Source organism: Corvus cornix, chromosome 24 (genome assembly GCF_000738735.6).
Source record: "Corvus cornix cornix isolate S_Up_H32 chromosome 24, ASM73873v5, whole genome shotgun sequence".
Lineage (NCBI taxonomy): Eukaryota > Metazoa > Chordata > Aves > Passeriformes > Corvidae > Corvus > Corvus cornix.
This window is the reverse complement of record NC_046353.1, coordinates 3,093,001-3,114,708: the sequence shown is the minus strand read 5'-3', so window position 1 is coordinate 3,114,708 and position 21,708 is coordinate 3,093,001. Positions and strand designations below refer to the sequence as shown.

The 21,708-nt window shown below is 49.1% G+C and overlaps 1 protein-coding gene across 2 annotated transcripts in view; it reads right to left on the bottom strand.

Annotated features, from left to right (window-relative positions):
* UBASH3B (ubiquitin associated and SH3 domain containing B) overlaps positions 1 to 21,708 on the bottom strand; it is a 57,836-nt gene that overhangs the window by 8,176 nt on the left and 27,952 nt on the right. The window contains exons 2-6 of one of the 2 annotated variants that reach the window (XM_039564864.1): positions 8,373 to 8,426; positions 7,631 to 7,817; positions 6,987 to 7,185; positions 4,778 to 4,947; positions 2,289 to 2,497 (exon numbers count right to left, since the gene is read on the bottom strand). In XM_039564864.1, the coding sequence (XP_039420798.1) occupies positions 2,289 to 2,497; positions 4,778 to 4,947; positions 6,987 to 7,185; positions 7,631 to 7,817; positions 8,373 to 8,426 (819 nt within the window). Of the gene's footprint in view, positions 1 to 2,288; positions 2,498 to 4,777; positions 4,948 to 6,986; positions 7,186 to 7,630; positions 7,818 to 8,368; positions 8,427 to 21,708 lie in introns of both variants that reach the window. The other variant, XM_039564865.1, reaches the window with a different exon arrangement.

Below are 21,708 nucleotides of genomic sequence, written 5' to 3'. Positions count from 1 at the left end.
ATATTACAGACCCCATTCCCCCTCGAGGGCCTTGCCTAATGATGAATAAAGCTCTCACTCCCAGATCCTCAAGGACTTTGACCAAAACCCTGGGGACTAAACTGTGACAGGCAATTCCAGAAGCTGCAGCAACCCTCTGCTGACTCAGTTACCTCTGCTTAGTCATTAAAAGAAAAAGAACATTATCAGGTAATGGATGCGGTCATTTACTTTGACAGAAATAGTTGCCAGAGCTGGCCACTTTTCAGTGCCTTAAACATGTCAGGAGTTGCTTCCTGATAGCACCCAGTTAGGAGAAAATCTCAGAGGGGTTTCACAGCTGTTAAAATAACCTCGAGTGCCTCTGCCAGAGGGACAAAAATAGGTCACCTGCATGATTTATATGATTTAAAGGAGAAAAAAACCCCACCATGCTGTTGGTCCTGATCTGTTATCTGGTGGAATTAGGGTGCAAGGATGACACTGAGGTGCTGGATTATTCCTGAGTTCCCAACAAGGGCTGGCCCTGCCTCAAGGAACTGCCCCCCTCATTGCCCAAACGCAGGTGGTGCATTGGAGTCAGCACAGATCCCTCCTCACTGACCCCAAAACTTGAGTATCTCAGTATGAACAGAATCTCAATTCTTACTTAGGACCCATCTCTAGTTCAGTACAAAGTGAATTTCTTCCAGCTGTCAGCCCTTCCTCCCATTTCAGCCCTTTCCTGCCTTGCCCATATGACAATTTTTTAAGGACACTGGTCTGGAAAATAACAAGAAATTTTTTTGTTACCCCACTTCCCTTTGCCCCCAGGAGCTGCCACTCAATTTCTGAGTCTTTCTTTCTTTCTAAGCCTTTTAATAAAGGCCACGAGTGCTTCACCATCTATTTATAGATGGCTGGACTTGCTGGGAACGATGCTGAGGCAAAGGCAAACTCTCTCAGAGTGCCTGGAGAAGAGCCACCAGCCTGTCTCCAGTGCTGCCTCCTTCCTGCTGCTGGAAAACAGAAACTGCCAGGCTGTTCCAGCTTAGTCATCTCCTAAGGACAGGTCATTGTTTGGAAGCTTTTCCCCAAGGCTCGTGGTTCCTCTGCTCAGCAAACAGGGACTGAAGGCAGACAACAACCTCTCCTGTCTTCTGGGTGGCGCCTTGTCTTCCCTGCTCTGCCAGGGATGAATGAGGGGTGAATGAGAGATCTCTCTCTGTGCCTGATGGAGTTCTGGGCTGGGGAGGACTCAGGGCTGAGCTGGTTTCCAGAAGGGAGGAGGTGGTGGTGCCACATCTGGACATCAGAGCCGTGACTGCCCCGTGCCTGCTCTGTGTCTGTCCCTCACCACCTTGCTCATGTGAAGCCTGAAAATTCACAGCCAAGGAACAGCCTGGGGTGTCCTTTTTTGCTCTTTTGTTTCCTGCCTTTTGTTTAATTTGAGGAGGCTCAGTCTGCATTAAGTGCTGAGTTAGGTCAGTTCTGTCTGGCCTGTATCAGGGGTTACCAAATGCTTTTCCTTTCTGCTCAGACCCCTCCCCACAGGGCAGCTTTGCCCACTGAAATGTGAAATACAGACAGTCTGTGTTTTGTTCCATGCCCCATCCCTTCCCTGGGTATCTGACCTGCTGCCTGGTGTAATGGGACCAGATTTGTGTGATTTTATGGTGCTTGGAATGTGCCTCTCCCCCCTTTTTGTCACCTTTTCCTCTTCCATAGAAACAATTCCCTCTGCTCCAGGTTTGCCAAAGGTGTTTGGGTTGCTTAGATATCAACCCACCCCTCAAACAGAACTTTTTAAAATTGCTGTTTAACGAATTCCCACAAAAGTCAAGAGGCATAACCTTATTCAAAGGTGAGGGCTGCATTCTCACTGAAGCCAGTGGCAGGCTTCTAAAAACCTTGCTAAATACCCTAAGAAATGTTGCTGATCCAAAGTCCTTTTCAGCAGGGTGTCAGGCACAGAAGATGCCTCTTCCCAAATTAACGCTCAAATTTACACCTCTCTGATCCCAGGCCCACCTCAGAGGTGCCTGCACAGCAGTGCCTACAGCAGCCATCTGCTCCAGCTCCATTAACCAGCAGCAGTCCTGGGAGTCATAAAGAGCTGCTGCAACATCTCAGCTAAAAAATCACCTTGTCCTCTAATCCCACGCTAAGGGAGAGCATCTGCTCCTCCTTGGCTGGTGAGACCGGGCTCTGTGTGCCAGCTCCTTCCCCTCAGTGCCCTTCTAAGCAGCTCTCCTCGCTTCCCAGGTGAAATCCCAGCTGCTGAGTCCCTTTTTGCAGCCATGGGACGTGGGGTGAGCAGCTTTACCTACCCATGGAACACCCAGGTCCCACATTCATCCGCCTTGGTGATGTAGTTTTCAGGCAGCAGCCCCGAGCAGCCAGTTGCAAGGGAAATGCCGTAAATCCAGCCCTCACTTGTGCTGGTTTGCTCCACTGGAGACATGAAAATGAAATCCCCTGGGACCAGCTCCAGCTCGTCGTCATTCTGGGGGGTGTAGGGGTAGATCACCTGCAGAGTCTGGGGGAGAAAAAGCACAAAAGCGTTGTTAATGGAAGGGAATCTTCAGCAGAGTGGGGCAGGAGCACTGCCAGCCTTTAACCTCAGCTCCTCTCCCAGAGCTTTATCCAGGAAAGCTTTCCTTCAGGGAATTCCTGCCACTCTTTTCTCTTGGAAAGCTTTTCTAGGCATTTAATTCTTCCCAGCTTGATTCCAGTTGTGTTTTTGGTAACCAGGAGGGCAAGGGGTGGATGATTTTTAAGAGCAAGCAAAGCCATGACTGTGTGTTTAAATCCAAACACCCCATTAAAAATGGAACTGAGTTCTGGAATTTAGACAGCTCTGGTGGTCACTGACCATTCTTGATCTCCCTACTCATGTTTGATCTCAAAGAGCAGTTCTGTTTGCTGTTGCCTTTGAAGACAGAGCAGAGACATTATTGGGGAGCCTAAAAGATTTGACATGCTGCCCTCAGAGCTTGGAATTCATGGGAATGCACAGCAAAAAGCACAGGTGATGAGAAATTCTGGGATGTGGCCACACTGTTTTCTTTGTGTCTCCTGACATGAACAGGATTAAGTTGAAAGGTGGGGGGAAATCAGTGAGTGTGATTCTGTAATTCACTTGAGCATGAGGAACCCACATGGATCGAACACCTGCAAGTAGCTTTCCTTGGAAGTGGCCACGGAAATCCTCCATTTAGGAGGAGAACTGACCTGTTCCCATCCCTGGACAAGCCTGACTTCTGTGGTGGCACCATGAAAGAAAAGCCACCATCTGCTGAGCAGCTCGGCTCTCCTGCTGGTGGCAGCCCTCACTAATCCTCCTGCACCATCTGTGGCATCTCCAAAGGAAGGTGGGAACCAGTCCCTGTCCCCTGATAGCTCAGGGCCAGACCCTTCACACGGGGCTGCAGTGGGATCTGCAAAGCTGGGGGCTGGTTTCCATCCCAGCTCCCCGGGCCATCAGTGGAGCTTCTGAGGGACACGGCTCTCTGGGTGGAAAGGAGGCTGTCACACGTGGCAGCACAGCCTGGGCTGGCTCAGAGAGCTCTCCAGGAGCTTTGGCACTTCTGGTGTATCCTGTGCTGGGCTAAAAGAGCTTTTTTCCAGCTCAGCCACAGATTTTGTGTGTTGGTCCTGGGCAATGAACTTTGGGGAGTTAATTGAGTTGGGAGCCTGAGCCTGAGCAGGCATTTTCTGGAGGTTCGCTCCTCCAGACATTGATTCATCTCATCCTGAGATGGACATCTGAGATGTCTCAGATGTCTCATATTCTGGAGGTGCCTGTTTTTCCACCCCAGGCCTCAGACTGGCTCAGACATGAGGTCAAACTTTGGGATATTTCCAGTGATGATGGATTTCACATGTGGCTTCTCTGTGCCCAATCTTCAAAACAAAATTAATGTTTTATGTTGGAAAACAACATAATTAAAGAAACTATCTGATGAGGCTTAGATACTTCAGGTATAAGAATCCATATGAGTAATTGAAATATAAAGGCTGTGAGGGTGTTTCCTACATGATGAAACTAAATGCTGTGGTTAGGAACAAGGTCAAGACTGTACAGTAGAACTGGGCTGGTCAGGTTAAAATGCTGGTCTGGTTCTGGAGAGATCAACCCAACTTATGCTGAGCTCACAGGAGAGTCATTATTAGAATTAATTACTCAGCAGGACATTATTCCCACAAGAAGCAAGGAATGAGGTGGGTGAAGGACAAGTTTGGACAGTGTGAGTAAAAATCCCCAAAAAAAGGCAATAAGGTCTGTTTGTTGACTGGTTTGTTTGGAGTTTTGGGGTGTTTTTTGGGATGAAACTGATGCCTTTTCCTGGTCTTAAAATCAAGAGTCATACACAGTTAGAAGGGGAAAAGGGATTTTACCTTGGCATTTATTTTCAGGATCCTTAGGTGTACACGTCCAGGTCATATGCATCGAGATGCACCCCGCCGAGTGTCTCCTCCCCCCAACATTGGGTATAACATTATAGGTTTTACTAATTAGCAGATCTATCAAAGATTCCCCAAGGAGAGGCTCAAGTGAGCCCCCCCTCCCCAAGGAACCTTCCCTGGATGGTTCTGTCTTGGTTTACAGAATGTGTTCTGGAGAGGACCTTGGGCTCTGGGGCACACTGATCCCTAGATACGAAGCTTCTAAAATGTTGAGTCTCTCAGCTTAACAAACAAGTCCAAGAATGTAGGCAAAAAGCACTGGGAATACAGAAGCTGTAAAAAGGTATAACAGGGGTATAAAAGAAAAGGCAAAAATCTTCATGGCATCAAAACAGCTCCAGGACTTTACCTCGTGGTTGACGAAGCGAATGTCCCGGGAGAAGATCGCGGCCACCCAGTCGCAGCCCAGCTTGACATCGATGCTCTGGGCCAGCTTCTCCAATGTGGGCAGGTGGCTGCTCTGGAAGTGATAGGCCAGGGTCACGTGGAGCTGCTTCTTGTGGGGCTCCACGTGGACATCTGCGACGGGAAGAGGAGGGTTAAAAACCCCTTTGTGCTGGATTAGTGACTGTCGCCTCTAACAGGAGCTGGACTCCCAAAAGTGCTCAGGAGGAACAAATTGTAGTTCACTTGGGAAAGGCTGTGGGGTCTCTGATATTGCAAATGGATCAGAGGTTCGGGGTCTGATTCAGCCCTGAGTCACAGCAGGGTGCCCGACAAGGCATCCTTGCCAAACTGCCAAGCAGCGGATGGTGTGACAGTAATTATTGCAGCTGTGAACACGCTGCATCTCCTGCCAACAAAAAAGACGCTTCTCCAGATACTGGGGAGGCTTTCATGAGCACCTGAGGATCTGTCCAAAATAAGCAGGTTAAAAAGCATAATTTTTACTCTCCCTCCATTGTTCTCTCTGCTGCACTAACAATTACAGATCCATGGAATTTGCAGGTTCGTGCAAGTTGATTAAATTGCTTCCCCTGACATTAGCTGGATTATCAGTTTAGCCACTGAGGGTGAGCTAGTCCCAAACTGTGGAAACATAATAACGATTCAAAATGGCCCAAAAAAAGAACCTGCATTAGGAAAAGATTCCAGGTGAAAGTATGTGAAATATTGGGGCTCTTCCAGCAGATGTGGAAATCACAGGATACATTGTTTGCGTGTAATTTATTCTTGCTTATTCAACCAAAAATTGCAATTAAATTCGACTGATTATTCAGTCACAATTGCAGCTATTCAGAGATTTGGCTCCAAGTGCCAGCCAGGGGTAGCTCTGCAAGCTCATCCATCCTTTTTTTGTTGTTGTTATTGTTGTTTTTGATCAGCAATAAAAAATATGTTCAGGATCTCTGAAAAAAACCCAGAGACTTTAATGTGATAACCCACCTAAGCTGTGGCTGCAATGCAGCAATTGCCTTCCCCTAAAAACCCCAATTTGGCCTGAACTGGAGCAGTCTCAGGGGCAGAAGATTGTTGGAAGCCACCAACGCTTCTTTATTCTGGGTCAGTGGGGGTTTTTTTGGGCAAAAATTGCACTTTTGGCTGTGCTGGTTTGGAGGGGAACACTGATCCTGCTCTCATGTGGCTGCAGTGTCCTTGGACCCACCCAATGTCGGCCTTCCAGAATCTTCTTTTGAAAGATAAAATTCCCTCCTTCTTCTAAAGGGAAAGGAAGTTCTGGGTCAGGTGAAAGCAAAGCGTTCCAGAGGTTCTGGACACTTCTGGATCCCTCCTCTGGAGCAGGGGCAGACTCACAGCATTCCTGCATGGTTGTGGGGTGCCTGTCCAGCATGGAAACACCCCAGGAATGCAGAATTTGCTGCCTCTTGATGCATTTAAACTCCAGGATAAGCCTGGAATAGCGAAGGACTAAACCAGTTGTGTTGTGGGCAGCCCAAGCTGAGCTCTCTGGTGATGGAGGGTGGGAGGATTAATCAGGGAGATGTTACAGTGCTCCTAGGCTGTTGTGACTTCCCAGTTTGGAGGTAACTGGGGGACACCCAGCGAGGTTGTTCAGCAGTGGAGACCATGGGAGGACGAGGTGTTCTGGTGATTTCTCCTTCCAGAAGCAGGAGAGGACCGTGGGGACAGCCCTGTGAGCACTGAGGTTGGAAAGGACACTTGGGGTCTTTTCTGGAGCCCTCTTTACACCTCAGACATGCAGTGAACAAACAAACACAGCCTTGAAATGGCCGGGGAAAGTTCCGTGGTGGTGGCTGGAGGCAGAGAGCGGGGCAGGAAACGCCGAGCCCCCTCAGAGCGGCTGTGTGAAAGGTTAAGGAACCACCAAATGTCAGCTTCCCTTTCAGAGACAGCACTGAAAACTGGGTGTGAGAGATAAAAGCACTGAAAGCCAAAGCACCGGCAGGGGTGTTCCCCTCAGTTTTCACTTAAAGATCAGGGATTTGCTTTTGAGCTTTGCATCAGAGCTTTGGGCTTCTGAAAATGCCCAAACCGTGAGCTTTGGCAGCTGCTTTGCTCCTTCGTGGCATCAGAGCTTTGGGTTTCTGACAGTGCCCAACCAGGAGCTCCTGGCAGCTGCCAGAGCAGTCACTCACCTGCTTTGGAAGCCGCCTCTGCAGCGAAGTCTGCTGCAAACTTCTTGAGCACCTCAGCACTCTCCTCCTTGACGAAGAGCCCGATGAAGTTGGAGGATGTGTACAGCTCCAGGGGCAGCGGGGCCGGGAATTTGCATTTCCAGCGCATCACCGTGGCCTGCAGGGCTTCCGTGAGGGCATCGACCTTGCTGTCCTCGCACTGCCAAGGGAAGCAGGACAGGCATTGCTCAGGAAAGGAAGGGATGTGGGTGGGTGTCAATGGTTCACCTTTCCCCTCATGCAGTGAGAAAAAGCACAGGGGCATGGAGAAAAAAAAAAAAAAAAAAAAAAAAAAAATCTATGTTTAGAAATGCTCAGCCCCTCCCTTGTCCTCAAAGCAGGATCAGCTATCCCCAAGTAACCTTCGCAAGCTCCCCCACCCATTCTCATGCTAAGGATCACTGGAGAGGATGAGAATTTGGTCTTCTGCTGCTGCTCTTCCCTGAAAACAACAGCTTAAAAAAACAATTACCTCCTCCAGAAGCCCAGGCATCAGCAAAACCTCCCCAGCCCCCCTCTAAACTGGGAGGAAGTCTCCAGGCTGAGCCTGGCAAGGGCTGCTCAGGAATGGCTAAAGGAGAGACAGGAGAGGAGCTGTGCTTTACCATGAAGAACTGGCACAGGGTGATGTGTGGGAAGATGTTGTGAGCTTTGTTCTTGCCACAGATCTGCTTCGACTGCTGCCAGAACTCCGACAGCTTCTGCGCCAGGGGCCCGGTGGGGCGCAGGTACAGGACGTACTCCCGGGGCAGGGTGTCATCCAGGAACGGGTCACCCACGTGGGAGAAGAGCCTGGCAGGCAGAAAAAACTGTTCAATTGAGAGATAATGACAGATTTCTTTTCCCCAGCAAAAAAACCCCTTTTTCACCAGCTTCCCATGTGCTGGCTGTCATTCATTGTCCCTTTACGGGAAAAATCAGCTCTGGCAGGTCAGGCACTGCCTCGCTTGCAGCCCATTATCACTGCTAAGTAATACTGAGAATTGGGTTTGAGTTTCAGGCCGGCGCTCTGCAGGTCTAACCCAGGTCACTGCTTCTGCCTTTTCTGCCTTTCAGTGTGTGAAACACAGGGAGGAGAGCACCAGGAATGGCTCCACGCCTCTGGGAAGGCAGCTCTCAGCTTTCCTGCTCAGCTGCAGAGAGTGGGGGGGTTCCTTCTCTCACCTGTTCCTCTTCCACCAACTCTCTCAGGCCAGGCTCATTTCTGGATTGCTTATTTACAGCATCTCACTAATTCTGCAGGTGCTTTTCAGGCAATGCCCCCGTTTAAACATTCCACATTCTAATGGCTAAAATCCTGAATTCACCACTTCTTTTACTTTTTAACATTTATTACTTCATACCAACCAGTCGCATGCTGCTTGAACACTCCTTCCACCTGTTGATGCCAGCGCTTTTTGTCTGCAGAGAGAGCAAAATAAAGAGAGAATTTCAGTGCTGCTGGGTCCTGTGGCTCCTGCCACAGCTGCTGCTGTGTGTTTGGAAACTCGTGGGATGCCCTTTCCAATTCTCTCACCCCTGGGGCTTTTTTCTGGATGTGCCACCTGTCAAACCCCCATAAACTGTTTGAAGGGCAAAGTCACACAGCCAGGGCAAAATATGAAATATGGACCTCTGGGTTTTCCCACTTCCCCACTTTTTCCGGACAGAAAAACACCAGCATTTGATGGTCTCTTTGCTGGGAATTTCAGCATGAAACCCCAAAGGTTTGGGTCTGAAAGTGCAGGCGTTGCACCGAGGACAAGAAAAATTCAACTGCCACGAGAGGGCACAAAGCAGAGATTTTCCAGGTTAGAAAAGTTCCCTTCACTCCTGGCTACACTCAAAGAGCTCTTTTGCTTCCCTCTCTTCAGGATGCCTCTAAATCCCTTTTCACTCCAGCTGGGAACACCCAGGTCTCCTGTTCAGCAAGTTTTCCAGAGCAGACCAGCACAGCTAACAGCTTTAGACATGGAATTGTGTTCTCCAAATGCTCGACACCAACACTGGAAAGCAGCTGTGGATCAGCTCAGCTCTGTGACACCAGGGACAGCCAAAGGGAGGGATTCACCCAGAACCCAAATGGAGCAAGAACTATGAGTGGAGGAGGCAGAAAAGGATAGAAATTTCAGGGTCATGGGGCAGAGACAGGCTCTCAGTTGGGGAAGGTGCAGAATTCCCCATGAGCAGGTGATTTCAAAGCTTCCTACTTAAAGGAAAGGGGACAGACTGCAGGGTCCAGCCTGTAGCTCTGGGTTTAGAGCAGCTGGGACCCTCCAGGACTTGTGACCATGCTTGTGTCACCCTTTCTGTCTGCAGTGACGACTTTCAAAGTGCTCTGACAACCACGGAGGATATTCCTGCAGCGTCACCCACCAGCGCCCAACCATGTGCTGTTGACTCAGCTGCGCTTCAGCTCTGCCCTTGCCGTCCCCACCCCTTGAATATACACATTTTTGCTTGTTTGGAGGGTAAGAGGAAGGCAGAAAGATAATGCTGCAAAAAAAAAATTTAAAAAGGGCTGTGTTGCAAACGTGTGATTATGAAAATACTTCCTCCCGAAGCCGTTTTGCTGCCCTTATCTGCCAGCATTCCCTCGAGGTCAGCAGAGTGCTGGGCCCAGCACCTGCCCTCTGGGAGGATGGATTTGGGGTGGTGGCCACCGTGGGTTGCTGTTTCTGCCTGGCTGACCTTGCTCTGCTCTGGAAAATGTTCGATGCAAAGCAGCCACTGCTTTGCCTTGGAAAGCAGCTCAGGCAAAGGCAATGAGCTAAAAGATAAGGGGGACCTCTCAGGGAGCAGTGCCTGTGGATTGTCCCTGCTCCCATCATTTGTTGTGCTGCCTTTGCCCAGTTCACCTCCCCTCCTGTCCGGGTTGTTTCTGCTCTTTGAAACACCACTGGGATGTGACTCTGCAAAACTCTCCTCTGAAACGTGTGAGTTAAAACTGCCCTCCCAGAAAACCTCTGGCTCTGAAATGAGCAGCTTCTCCGGGATTTCCTCTGCCCAGACCGCAGCACAGGCCTCTGGAGGAGCTGTACACAATCCAGGTTCTGCCACCCACCCTCGGTGACTCTTTTCCTCAATGACCTGATGATTCCTTGGAACAAATCACACAGCAGAGCCCTGCTGGAATTAACTGCAGCTCCTACAGTGCCTGGGGACCCCAAAGGGCGCCAGAGAACATTAGGCTGGACCCACACACGTTTGATCATGTGTGATTTCCAGAGTTGCCTCCATCATCCACAGGGACAACCAGCCCCCTTTTCAATTTAATTTTCAGTGTGAGGAGGAAATGCTGCACAAAGCAAACAAAGCCAAGGGATATTTTTATCCCAGGACCTGCAACTGAGAGATTCTTTTCTTTTTTTCCCCTCTTACTTTTTAATTGAGTGCAGGGGATGGTGCTGATGACTGATAAGTCTCTGCATCCCTCCCAAAATTCCACCCTGGCCAAAACCTGGAGAGGACCCAACCTCCGGCTCCCGGGCCAGGATCAGATTTTTATAAGTTGAGTACTCAAAACTGGTCACAGCCATACAAAAGTGGCCTGATTTTCACAACTGCTGAGTGCAGGGGGAGCTGGAAAACATATCCTGCTCCTGAGAAAATCAGGTCACTTAATTAGGTGACAAATTATGTCTTAGGTGCTCAGATTTCCTCACACTGGGTAGCACGTGTCGGCTGGAGCATTAGACAAAACTGTGACTCAGATGAACCAGAAAAGAGGAGAAAGTAAGAGAAGAACTTATTTTTTCAGCATTTACTCGGTGGTATCACCCAGTAACCATTTCTGGTCACGCCAAATGGATTCAGGTAGGGCATGAGAAGCTTTGTGCAGCATTGCTGGTCCCCTGAGCCACCCAATTCCTCCATCTCTTGGCTTCTGCTGCCTCTGAGATGAAGTGCAGGGAAATGATTTAACAGCACCCAGCAACATGGAATAGCAATTTTGAACAGCAAGGCAGAGGTTCTGTGCAACTGCAGGTCTGGAGAATTCGGGGAGGGGGAAAGAAAATCCTGACAGCGATGACTTCCAAAGGCACAGCAGGTATTTTATTCATCAGGAAGAATTAGATGTGTTTGATTCTTCAGCCTCAAAGCCCTCCCCATGACAAGGCCCAAGGAAAACCACTCAATCACTGCTTAAACAGGATGAAATACTGCCAGGAAGCATCCCAGCTGAAGAGCTGCCCCCTTGGCCCAACACACGACAGCAGAATTGGTGCTGCTGCCCCGGCTTACACATTAATGTGTAAATGGTGCCCATTTTAACCCCAGCCCACTCAGGGGCAGAGCACAGAGCTCTGTGTGCTGCAGAACTTCCCTCCTTACTGCTGAAGGATTTTTGGCTTCCTGTCACTTCTGGTTGGGAAAAAAAAAGGGGAATGTCAATTCAGCTCGGAAATACATATCAATAAACATAAAATATAATGGCCAAATCCCATTTGCTTCAGAGGAAATGGCTGTAATGGGGAATGAGGCATTAACCATAACGAGAACCTCCAGCCTCAGAAGCACCACACAGAAATCCTCCCTCTGTTGAGTGCTCAGCCTTCTGTTTCTAGTCCAGTTTAAAAAGTGCTCAGCTTTATTCAGGCCCAGCTTAAAAAAGGAGGGGCTGCCAGTGGCAGTGAACACTGCAAACAGAGCAAGAGCAAGGCATGGGGGAACTATTCTGAGATAAAACATGATGCAGATAAAGACACCACTAAAAATGTGTGTGAAGTTCAGGGGGCTGATGCCTCCAGCAGGGATTTCCATCGGCTCTCCTTTCATTTCACCAATTGTGCCATCAGCAGAGCTGAGCTGGCTCTGCCTGCGAGAGGGACCTGGATTTATTCTCAACTTCTGCTCTTAGAGGCTGCAGAAAACGCCAGCAGCAGCCTCTGCCTCCGCCCCAGCTCCGCAGGCACCGAGGGGTTTGGGAATGAGCCCTGGAGGGATGGAGACAGCCCCTGAAAGAGAGGGAATGGCCAACTCTGCCCTTTCAGCCCATCCCTCAAGCCCACACAAACTCCTTCCCCCGGAGCACAACCCCTCAGAGGGGTGAATTCATCACCTGAGTCTTCGGCCCATCAAATATTTAGCTGTGTAAATGAAGATTTTTTTAAAAAATATGATGGAAGTACTTGGCTCTCCTGATCAGGACCCACTCCAAGGCCTGCCTGACAGGGTAAAATAGGAATTACAGCTCATAATTGATGCCAAATGAGTTTGAAAGAAGGATGCTGTCAAACAGAGCATTTTTCCTCAGGAATATAAAATAAGCACCTTCATTTTTGCTTGTTTGTGCCTATAAAACATATTTATATAAACATATATTCAACTAGCTCTGTGTATCTATTTAAAGCTTGGCTTTTTCCACCTCTGTTGGTTTATGGTGAAAGAATAGAAAGCAAAGATGCTGGCTGGCTCCAGGGAATGGGAAAAAATAGGAATTGTCTGGCTGCAGCTGCTGTTTGGAGCACATCTCTCAGTCCAGGTACAGGTCAGGAGCCCAAAATTTAAATTTCTCCTTGCCTTACATGCCAAAATCATGGGGTGGGAGGTCCCAAATTCAAACTCTGCTCTATAACCTACAGGAAAGCTGTTACAAAATCTCCACAAACAGTAAAATTCCCAGTATTTTCTGTGAGGCTTTTTCCCAAATCGCCAATCAAGTGACCTTTACAGATTCCTGAATTTTTGCAGGTTTAATCAACTGTTTCTTAACAGTCCAACAGTGGAAATGTGCCTGTTCTAGGCTTTCAACACACAATTGCACATTGAGGAACAGTTTTGCAAGGAACATTTCTGTGCATTTAATGACTTGCTTATGTGGTGTAGGGAAAAACACCCGAATTCCTGGCTACCATGAATTCCTTAATTACTCTCCACACAAAAACAGCCACAGGCAGGTTTCTTCCCAAATGTGCTGTGCTCCTCTGAATTCATGCCGAATTCACTCGGCCACCCCAAAAAAAAATCATATGATGCTGCTTCTGTTCTTATTTGGGTGACCTTCCTGCTATAAATAGGGACAGGACAGGAAGATATCACCAGGGATCCAGTTCCTGTTTAGGGCAGGGGGTTGGGGATGTTCCTTTTCTGCACTTGAGAAGGAAAAAACAACAAAACCCCGGGTGTTTTTGCGAGGAGAACGACTCCGATATGAGAGCATGGCAGGATAATTAATTCTTCTTCCTTCACTGAGTCTTACCTTAACTTCTCCCGCTGTTTTCCTGCCTGCTGGATGGCAGAGATAAATCCCTGCTCACGCTGAACTGAGTGACTCTAATTGCAGCCACATCCCCCCCAGAGCACGAGCTGATTTTACACCCCAAGATCCCCTTTCGGAACGCGCCGTTCCCAACCACATCCCCGACCTGAGGTCAGCAGGGGCCACGAGCAGATCCCAGCCATGGAAAACACCCAGGTCCTGCCTGGAGCACAGGAACTTCCAGAGGGGCTGGGCAAGTGCCTGGGAGCACAGGGACTGCAAGAGCTCCGGCCGTGCTGCATCCTGGAGGTCACGTAAATGTTTATGGAAGGTGCCTGCTGGGGCTGGAAATTCCCTTCCTCCCTCTTCCCAAGGGCTGGCTACTCATTCCCAGATCTGGCATAGCCAGGGAAGAAAGGCAAAGGGGAAATGTGATCAGAAATCAATTTGGAAGCACGCTGCTGGGTGTTTGTAGTCTCCACAATTTAAAATGCTCCTTTTTTTCAGAGGACAAGCAAACTGCAGCCTGGCCACAGGAGGAGGAGGAGGAGGAGGAGATGATGATTTTTATGTGCAAAGAATGAGGGCCTGGGCATGTGTCTCCTGCTTTTTAGAGTTACGTAAGATTTTGAAGGCGGATTTCTCTCCCCACATGTGCACCGAGTCATTCCCTAATCCCCTGCTTAGCCGGCTTGCTAAAGCAGGAGGAGAGGGAAGCACAGACTCCTGAGAAGTGGCCGGGATAAAGGCAGGAATGTAGCAGCCATTTACCATTTCTAAAGAGACACAAGTTTAAAGAGGAAGCAGGAGAGTCCCTTCCTTAGAGCAACAACAGGGCAGCTTTTTATGAGGCGTGGGATTGCATGTCCCGCTCCTGCCAGCCACTCCGTGTCCCCGCAGGATGGAGGAGGAACAAGGCACAGGTTTTTGGGCCGATTTGAATTGGTCACACCCCATCAGAATTCCTCTGTCCTTTCATTCTCCCCTTCAGCTGCAAAGCCCTGCCATTAGGTTTGCTTATAATCCTGATATTGGTTTTCTTTTCAATTTCTGGTTTGGATGACATTTGCTGTCTGGCTTCCTGGTTCACTTCCTTCAGCCTCTCTCCACATGTGCTAATCTAGAAATGTATGGCTGCTCAAACAAGCTCTGAACATAGCAGGAGGCCCGAAGCTGGGAATTTAAGAAAATTATGCCTCACAATTCCCTAATAAACCCACAAAAATTGGCAGCACCTCAGCTGCCTGGTTCAGATTCAAAACCGTGATGCAGGGCAATCACTGCAAAATGGGGACTTGGTTAAGGAAGGTGGGAAATAACTGCTGCTCTTACAGGTTTTGCAGCATTGTGACCATCAGCAAAACAGCCAGATAGAGTTAATACAAATAAATTCACTCAAAACTGGAGCACACTCAGCAGGGACTCATCCCCTTTGAACACCTGATTTTAACAGTGGCCAGAACGCTGCAGTGACCGCGAGTTCATTATTCACAGGGAGCAGGAGCTTTCATCTCAAAACTATTAATCCATTTTTAGCTAACCAGGAAGACAATGTCCTTGCAAGGAGCCAAGCTGGAGGTTTAAGGATGCTCCAATGCACCATCTGGATGCTCAGTGATAGCCAGAAAAGGAAGCAGTTGTCACGCTGATTGGAAAGAAATTAAGTCCCTCGCAGCGTTTGAGGCAAACACGACGATTTCTTCTCCCTAATTGCTCTTCTCCCTATCCAGGAATGAGATTTGCCACAGCTCTGCTTTTGGGATCAAGGTGCTCTCATTGCCACAGCCCCTTTCTCCCATCAGGGATGGGGTTTGGGCTGGTGGAGCTTCCAGGGGGATGGGAAGCGGGGCCAGGTGGCTGCTCCTGGCGCCCCGTGAGTCACCAATGTCCCGCTGCCACCTCGGCAGCTCCTGCCCCTCCATCTGTCACAGCCCATCCGCAGCATCCCCAGTGCCCAGCACAGCTCCAGGACCTGCTGCCCCAAACCTGAGAGCCCTGCACACCCTAATTCAGGGAGGTGGAGCAGGTCAGGGATGCTCTGAAGCTCCCCGTGCCCTCTTTCTGCCCCTAGTCCTCAAGGCAGCCCCACTTTACTCCTCTGTACATCAAAATTTTTAGCAGATCTTTAGGAAGGGAAGAAAAAAAAAACAAAAAGAAAAGCCACAAGTAGCACTTTAAAGTGCCAGTGTTAACATTTTCCAGCTTCTTGGGGTTTCAAAACAGGAAGTTTGGGGGCGGTGCAGTTGCACAATTTGCCAGAAAGCTGCTGTTCTGTGAAGCTGGTGACACGGGGCTGTACCAGGAACTTGAGCCCGGACGGCCACCAAGGATGTGACTTTCTGGGACTAATTCTCAGTAGGTTTTGATGTGCTGCTCCTGTTTGCAGGAGTCTGAGCTCCTCTTGGCTGCCAGTGGAGAGCTGATTTGTCCTCCAGAGCCCGAGCAAAGGCCGGTGCTCCGGGGCGGTTTCCCGGGCTGACAGAGGAAGCGAGCAGAGATAACACAGCCCAGGGCCAGCGTGGTACAGCCACAGCCTGAACACAGAGCGCTGAGTGCTTGGCTTGGATCTTGTGAGGAAAGCTGTGATGCAGAATTCCTCCTCGGTGAGAGTCCAGGTCTTGGTGTGATGGACACCCTCAGAGGGAGAGTCGGAGTGTTGGTCTGGACTTGTTGGCAGCGACAGGATTTGGATTGAGGTGCAAACAACAGGTTTTGGTCAAAACTTTGCCAGGTTGGGTCCTGCACAGCCAAATCATAGAGTCATGGGATGGTTTGGGTTGGAAGGGAACTTAAAGATCATCTGGTTCCACCAGGGACACTTTCCACTGTCCCAGGGTGCTCCAAGCCTGGCCTTGGGCACTTCCAGGGATGGGGCAGCCACAGCTGCTCTGGGGAAGCTCTTCCAATGCCTCACCATCCTCATGGGGAAGAATTTCTTCCCTAAATCTATTCACTCAGTCCCTTTCTATCCAGTGAAGAAGGGAGTATCTTGTCTTTGCCAGAAATGGGTGAGTTCAGCCACCCCCATCCCAACATCTGGACTCTGCTTCATTTGGTGTCCTTTGCCCTGATCATTTTTTCCATTATCCCCTGCAACATTCATTCTGACCCCTTATTTTCTCCTCAAGTGGTGATTTTCCCTTCCTCAGGGGCAGTGCCTCCCCATCATGGGGACTCTCACAGGTTCTGTGTGCTCACGGACTCACAGCTTTGCTGAAAAGGCAAACCCTAGAGATGGAAAATGGGAAGTGGATGCCTGGCGAGAAGCTAAGCCCGCTCTCACACCTAAAATAGACTCAGGCAAAGCAGCAAGAAGGAAGTCTTAAGAAATTAAGGAAGGTGGAAGGAAGAAGAAGGGTGGGGTGCTGAAATAGTTGGGTCAAAGGCAGAAAGAAAGACTCAAAATAGCCTCCTGCTCTAGACAGCTCTGTTCAGGAAATTTTTGAAGCCTTGTCATTTTCAGTAATACACAGGTTTCACAATAATCCAAATCAGTATTGCTCACCTTTTTTTGGTTATCTAGAGGGGACCAAATTATGTCAATATCTATTATGTCAATATCCACGTGGGAGGTGTGGCCAAGAAGCCGAAAACGCTGTAGGAACAGGGGAAAAGAGGGTTCATGCAGCAGATGATGAGGGACATTTGCCACTGACTCAAGGCTAAAACACCCCCTGAAAGAGAATCGGGGCTGGGAGTCCCCTGGTACCACAAGCTCCATTTGGGGGTGAGAAAACACACACAGGGCTCGGCCTCTTGCCTCAGAGATTTTGAAGTGTGCGGTTACAGCAATGAGCTACTGCTAAAGTCAAAGTTTCCATCAGGGGAAAGAGAAAACAAGCGAGGTAGCAAGCTCTGCTCTGAATTTCAGTTTGGGGGGCTGTATTTGGTCTCCTTCAGGTCACTTTGGAGTGACAGAAGTTGTAAAAACGCACAATTATTTTGCTGTTATAACCATGGTAAGTTGTAAACTTGTGGCCAGACTTGAAACTCGAATTCCAGCTTATATATTAAAAATGACCCTGCAGTGTCTGGCTCAGTAATCCGTTGTTTTTTTTTTTTTTTTTTTACATGAGGTCTAACCAAGAGACTCCAAAAAGTTTCAATCTTCACTAGGAAAGGCTTAAAAAAAGCCCCACATTAAAAATAAATACGTTTGAAGTCTAAAAGGGAACAGGAAATGAAGAATTGTGATAAACTGAGAAACAGTGAGATAAAGAAGGATCTAAGAATTTAATGAGAACACTTCACCACAGACTGGGAAGATTTCCCTGCATACTTGCCTGATTTTGTTATGGCCTGTCAGCTCTAAATGGAGAGCCTTTATTCTTGTATCTGATGCTGCAGAATATGTGAGTAAATTACAAAAAAAGCAAGAGGAAGACTTTAACGAGACCTGGATTTAGTAATTAGCCCTACACCAAAGAGTACTTATGCATCTCTTTAACTTCAAGCGTGTACTTACAGACTCCAGCCCTGCTCTTATGCAAAGCAGGTGCTGGAAGGTTATTGCAAATCAAGGCTTTGGGTCTCTTCTTCCTCCCAGCACAATTTCCAAGGATTTTAAACCAAGTGTTTGCCGTGATAAAAGGAACTTTGTTCAGCTCCCTGCAAACCTGGGGATTTGATGCTGGCAGGTAACACAGGGGTGTGTTTTTGCTGGAGCGTTTGCTCACAAAAATCCCCTCAAGCAGCAAAGGTCTGGCACAACTCTCAGCACTGCACATCCCCTGCGGTCCTGCTCCATCCCCTCTCCACGGGATCCTCCTTGACCCAGTTCATGGCCTTTAATTAAAGTCTCCCAAATCCAGCGGGTATCACAGAGCACTGGTTACTCCAGGGCTTAATTCTCACGTTTGTGGGGGAAAAACGTCACCTTCCCGTGCCCCAAAATGTCTGTTTAACACTAAAATGCTTCTGCAGCTGTGTCAGAGGCCTCAACAGGGCCCAGCCATGGTATAGATCAGAAAATACCAGCTCAGCAGGTCTCTCCCTCCATCATTTCAGTCTCTGCTGAGCCACCTGGGTAAACACAAGCAGTGTTAATCTTCAAAAGTGCCCAGCACACGGTTTCCTCTGACCACAGGGGATGGGAATTCCCAGGGCTCAAGCCCTGCTGAAATCCTGCCAGTTTTACAGCACTGACCACAAAGGTGTTCCACTCCAATTCTGTGTTTTTCATATCCAGGATCAATGTGATGTGGGTACTACGATCTGATTAAACCTCCTTTTTCCTCTCCTCTCCTCTCACCATTGCCATTTTAATTTTAGACACCTAAGAGGTGGCAGCAATGGGGTGGGAATAGATAAGGACAAAGCCCTCATCCCTTTTTCCTGAGAAAAGCTTGCTTTGTGTGTGCGTGAGGATCAGGGACACAGCCTGGCCTGCCCTCCACCTCCTTTATCCCTGTCCTTGGCCAAAATTTCTACGGATGTTCTGTGAAGAGTGGGAGATTTGGGGCTTCCCTTCAGTTCAGACCTTTGCCCACAAGGATTCCCAGCTGAGCTGTGCTGCCTGAGCATGAAGCAGCTTTTCCCATGGTTTTTTCCTCCCTCCCCAGCCAACAAACACAGCTCACACCTCATCCTAGCACCTCACCAGCACCAGGGACACATTTCCTCCCATTGCCAGGGCTGTGTGGGAGGCCAGGCCTTGGATGCTTGCCTTGGAGCCCTCGTTATCCAGGCTGAGCTCTGCAGGCAGGTATTGTCAGACAGACAGACAGACAGACAGACACCCCCCATGAGCAGCACCTCATTTCCAGAGCGCAGCTCTCCCCCGCACTGCAGCGAGTGCTGCTGTGGGGGTGTGCTGCTAAAATTATTCATGGGGGAAAAAAAAAAACCTTTTACAACTGAGCCCCATCTTCTCTGGGTTTTCGTGTGTGGCTGATATCTAGAAAGCAGCCTGAGAGGTGCAGTTTGACTTTCCTGAATGCAGAAGGAGCCTCTTTTTCCATCTGTTCTGGCCTCTCTTCCCACCCTGCTGAGGAGGCAGAGTGTCCTGGGATGGAATCAGTGATCCAGGGACAATTCCAGCCAGGCACTGGCACTAACAGCAGCATTTGGAAATAGAAAAACACCTTGCAGTGTTGCTACTTCAAAATACTATCTGTGCTCACAGCAATACCCCTCCCTCCACCTGTCAGAGTGGGCTCCTGGGAGCTGGAACCAGAAAAATAAATAATAAAATGAACGGCAGGTGCTTAGAAGGGTTGGTTGTAAAGTCCTCTTGGTTTCTAAAGATTAGTTTGTTCTGCAGGCTCCTGTGGCGATGGCAGAGCACCTAGACTCATGTGAGGTCCCTTTTTGGTAAATATTTAAGAGCTGCCTCGGGAAAAGTAGGCAAGGAAGGAGAATGTATCAGTTCAGAGGAATTCTTTGCAGTAAATTTCAGGGGCTGATAGAGTGAGGCATGCCTGATAAGTCACAGAATCATGGAATCACGGAATGGTCTGGGCTGGAAGGGACCTTAAAGCTCATCCAGTTCCATCCCCCAAGCCTGCCATGGGCAGGGACACTTCCACTATCCCAGGGTGCTCCAAGCCCTGTCCAACCTGGCCTTGAGCACCCTTCAACCTTTTCTCTGCCTCTCTCAGGTCTGGTTCTCAAAGGAGCTGGGGCTCACAGGACTGTGCTGCACCCCTGTGTGTGCCCTTGGGTCTCTCCAACTTCTTACAACAACCCCTGAGCCTGGGATATTTGAACGCAGCGTGGCAGAGACGTAGAGCTGCCAAGGGTATTTCATGTCTTGCAGCTTCTGTGTGATAGAAAAATCAAAACAGGCTCTTGGACAGCTCCAGGAGTGCACCATCTGGAAAACATTGGGAGGTGAGCTTCCTGGTGATCAGCCATCAGAGGATCCTGCCAGGAACAGGCCCTAGGATGGGCTGCAGCCACGGGAAAAGCATCAGCCCCCAGACAGAGGCTTTGGGAGTGGTCCTGGCACTCCCAGAGCTGCCAGGCCAGGTTCAGAGGCACCTCAGCTGCTCCGCACGTTCTCCTGCCATGGATCCAGCGGGGCAGGCAGGGCTGCTGTGCAGAGAGGGAGAGGACTGAAGGGCTCAGATCTGAGTGCATAAACCACACCAGCACTGTGATACAGCCACAGCTGCACAGGGAGGGGGAAGGTTTTGTAGGAAATGCTATCCTGGGAAAGCCAGAAGAGCAGAATGTGTGTGTTGAACAAGAAGAACGTGTCAGGTACAGCAGCTGAGGCTCTGAGTCAGCCAATCCTGCAGGTAAAGGGCTCCCAGCTGCAGCTCTGCAGGACCCTGCCCTGCCAGGGCCAGCAGCTGCTGTTCAGGCTGTGCACAGACACAGGAGAGAGCACAGCCCTTCCTCAGTGCTGCTCTCCCAGCCTGCTCTCACTGCTCCCACCTCCCTGCACCCCCACAGAACACCCCTGGGAAGCAGAGATAAGCAGGTTCCACGAAAGGAGGATTGCTCTGTGTGTGTGCAGGTGTCTCTCCCGTGTCTCCCCTCATCCCCAGAGCAATACAAGATTTCAGGCTGCAGCTGAAACCAGACCCTTTTTCTCAGTGCAATTCTCTTTGTTCTGCAGTCTAACACCTCCTGCTTTCTCTCTGCAAAGCACAAATAAATCACGTGGAGTGAGGCTGAGGTGAATTATCAGGGCGAATTCTGTAGGTAGCAGACAGACCTCGGCACCATTTGGGAGTTTGGGGATCTTTTATGGAAGCTGAGCCCAGTTCTGCCCGGATTCCTGTGTGGAAATGACTCCATCCTGCCAGGCAGGTGAACGTGCAGCTTGCTGAGCTGCATGGAGACCACGAGGCTTTCACAAGAGCTCAGCATCAGCCTAATTTTGCTCCCACTGGTATTGAATGAGGCAGAATTAGGCTGGAGCCGAGCTGCTGAAAGATCTATCCTATCTTCCTCTTGCTGTAGTTGCCTAAAAATAAGGAGTCCAATTAAATCTACAGCAGTACAAAGTATGAGGGAATGTATAATTAATTTAAAAAATCAAAGGCTGTCTTACAGCGCTGATCAGCATTTAGCAATGCTGCTACCAGCTCTTACTCTCTTCATTCTTCCTTTTTAATCAGTGATTATTGTTGTATCTCCTGACAGTGTGATCACATATTCTGGTGGTATTTCAACAACTGCATTCCCTGGGAGCTGTAAACATACCCACAGGAGGAAAATGAGAGAGGGAAAAATTTATTATCCAGCCCAGCCCTGGTCCTGACATTTAACTGGAGCCCTGATTTTGGTGAAGGATGAAAATTTGCTCGCTGTGAAAGTCAAGGCTTTCATTTGCAGCACAGCCCTGACGAGAAACTAAAAGCTGTGAGAGAAGAAATTGCATCTCCAAGGTCATCTCCCAGAGTTATCACTCTCCTTATTGCTGTTTTTCTGTATCCAGCACTCCCAAAAACAAAAAAAGGGTTTTTTTTTCTTGATCTACCAAGAGAGCGTCCGGTGGCCACCTGTGAGCACAGGGCTTTGCCACCTCCCAAACAAGAGTTTCACACTGGT